The 651-nt window shown below is 57.9% G+C and overlaps 1 protein-coding gene across 1 annotated transcript; it reads right to left on the bottom strand.

Moving 5' to 3' along the window:
- Positions 1-6: 6 nt before the first annotated feature.
- Positions 7-525, bottom strand: LOC113979231 (putative surface-exposed virulence protein BigA; the record flags this gene model as incomplete). Its single annotated transcript, XM_027706690.1, has 2 exons — positions 425-525; positions 7-337 (listed from the first exon to the last, which is right to left on the bottom strand). Coding segments are annotated over exons 1-2 (432 nt in total), but the record flags the coding sequence as incomplete, so codon positions are not given.
- Between the last annotated feature and the right edge of the window lie 126 nt (positions 526-651).

Genomic DNA, 651 nt, shown 5'->3' with positions numbered 1-651 from the left:
GACAGCAGTTGGTGCCGTGTCAGAGCTTGTGTCGGTGTCGGTCAGCGCGGTGTCACAGGTGGCTGTGCCATCCATCGGTGCCAGGTCAGAAGTTTCTATGCCCTCGGCCTGTGCCGTGTCAGAGCTGTCTGTGCCATCCATTGGTGCGATGGCAGAGGTGGCTGTGCCATCGAATGGTGCCATGTCACAGGTTGCCGTGCTATCAACCAGTGCCACGTCACAGTTGGCTGCAAAATCGGTTGCTGCCATGTCGGTGGTGTCTGTCCCATCAATCACTGCCGTGTCTGAGGTTGCTGTGCCATCAACCGGTTCCATGTCACCACTGGCTGCACAATCAATGGGTGCAGTGCTGTCATCAGTAGGTTCCATGACACAGTTGGCTGCACAATCAATTGCTGCCATGTCCGTGGTTGCTGTGTCATCAGTCGGTGCCATGTCCGAGGTTGCTGTGACATCAACCGGTTCCATGTCATCGCTGGCTGCACGATCAATTGGTGTCATGTCACCACCGGCTGCACCATCCATGGGTGCCAGGTCACCACTGGCTGCACAATCAGTTTGTGCCATGCCACTGCTGGCTGCACAGTCTCTCGGTGCAGTGCTGCCATCAGGCTCCGCCTCGAGCTCGGCTGCGCTGGTGTCAGGCTGTGC

This window comes from Neopelma chrysocephalum, unplaced genomic scaffold (genome assembly GCF_003984885.1).
Source record: "Neopelma chrysocephalum unplaced genomic scaffold, ASM398488v2 Primary Assembly neopelma1_63094, whole genome shotgun sequence".
Classification (NCBI taxonomy): Eukaryota; Metazoa; Chordata; class Aves; order Passeriformes; family Pipridae; genus Neopelma; species Neopelma chrysocephalum.
The sequence above is the reverse complement of the archived record's forward strand: the minus strand, read 5'-3'. Positions and strand labels throughout refer to the sequence as shown.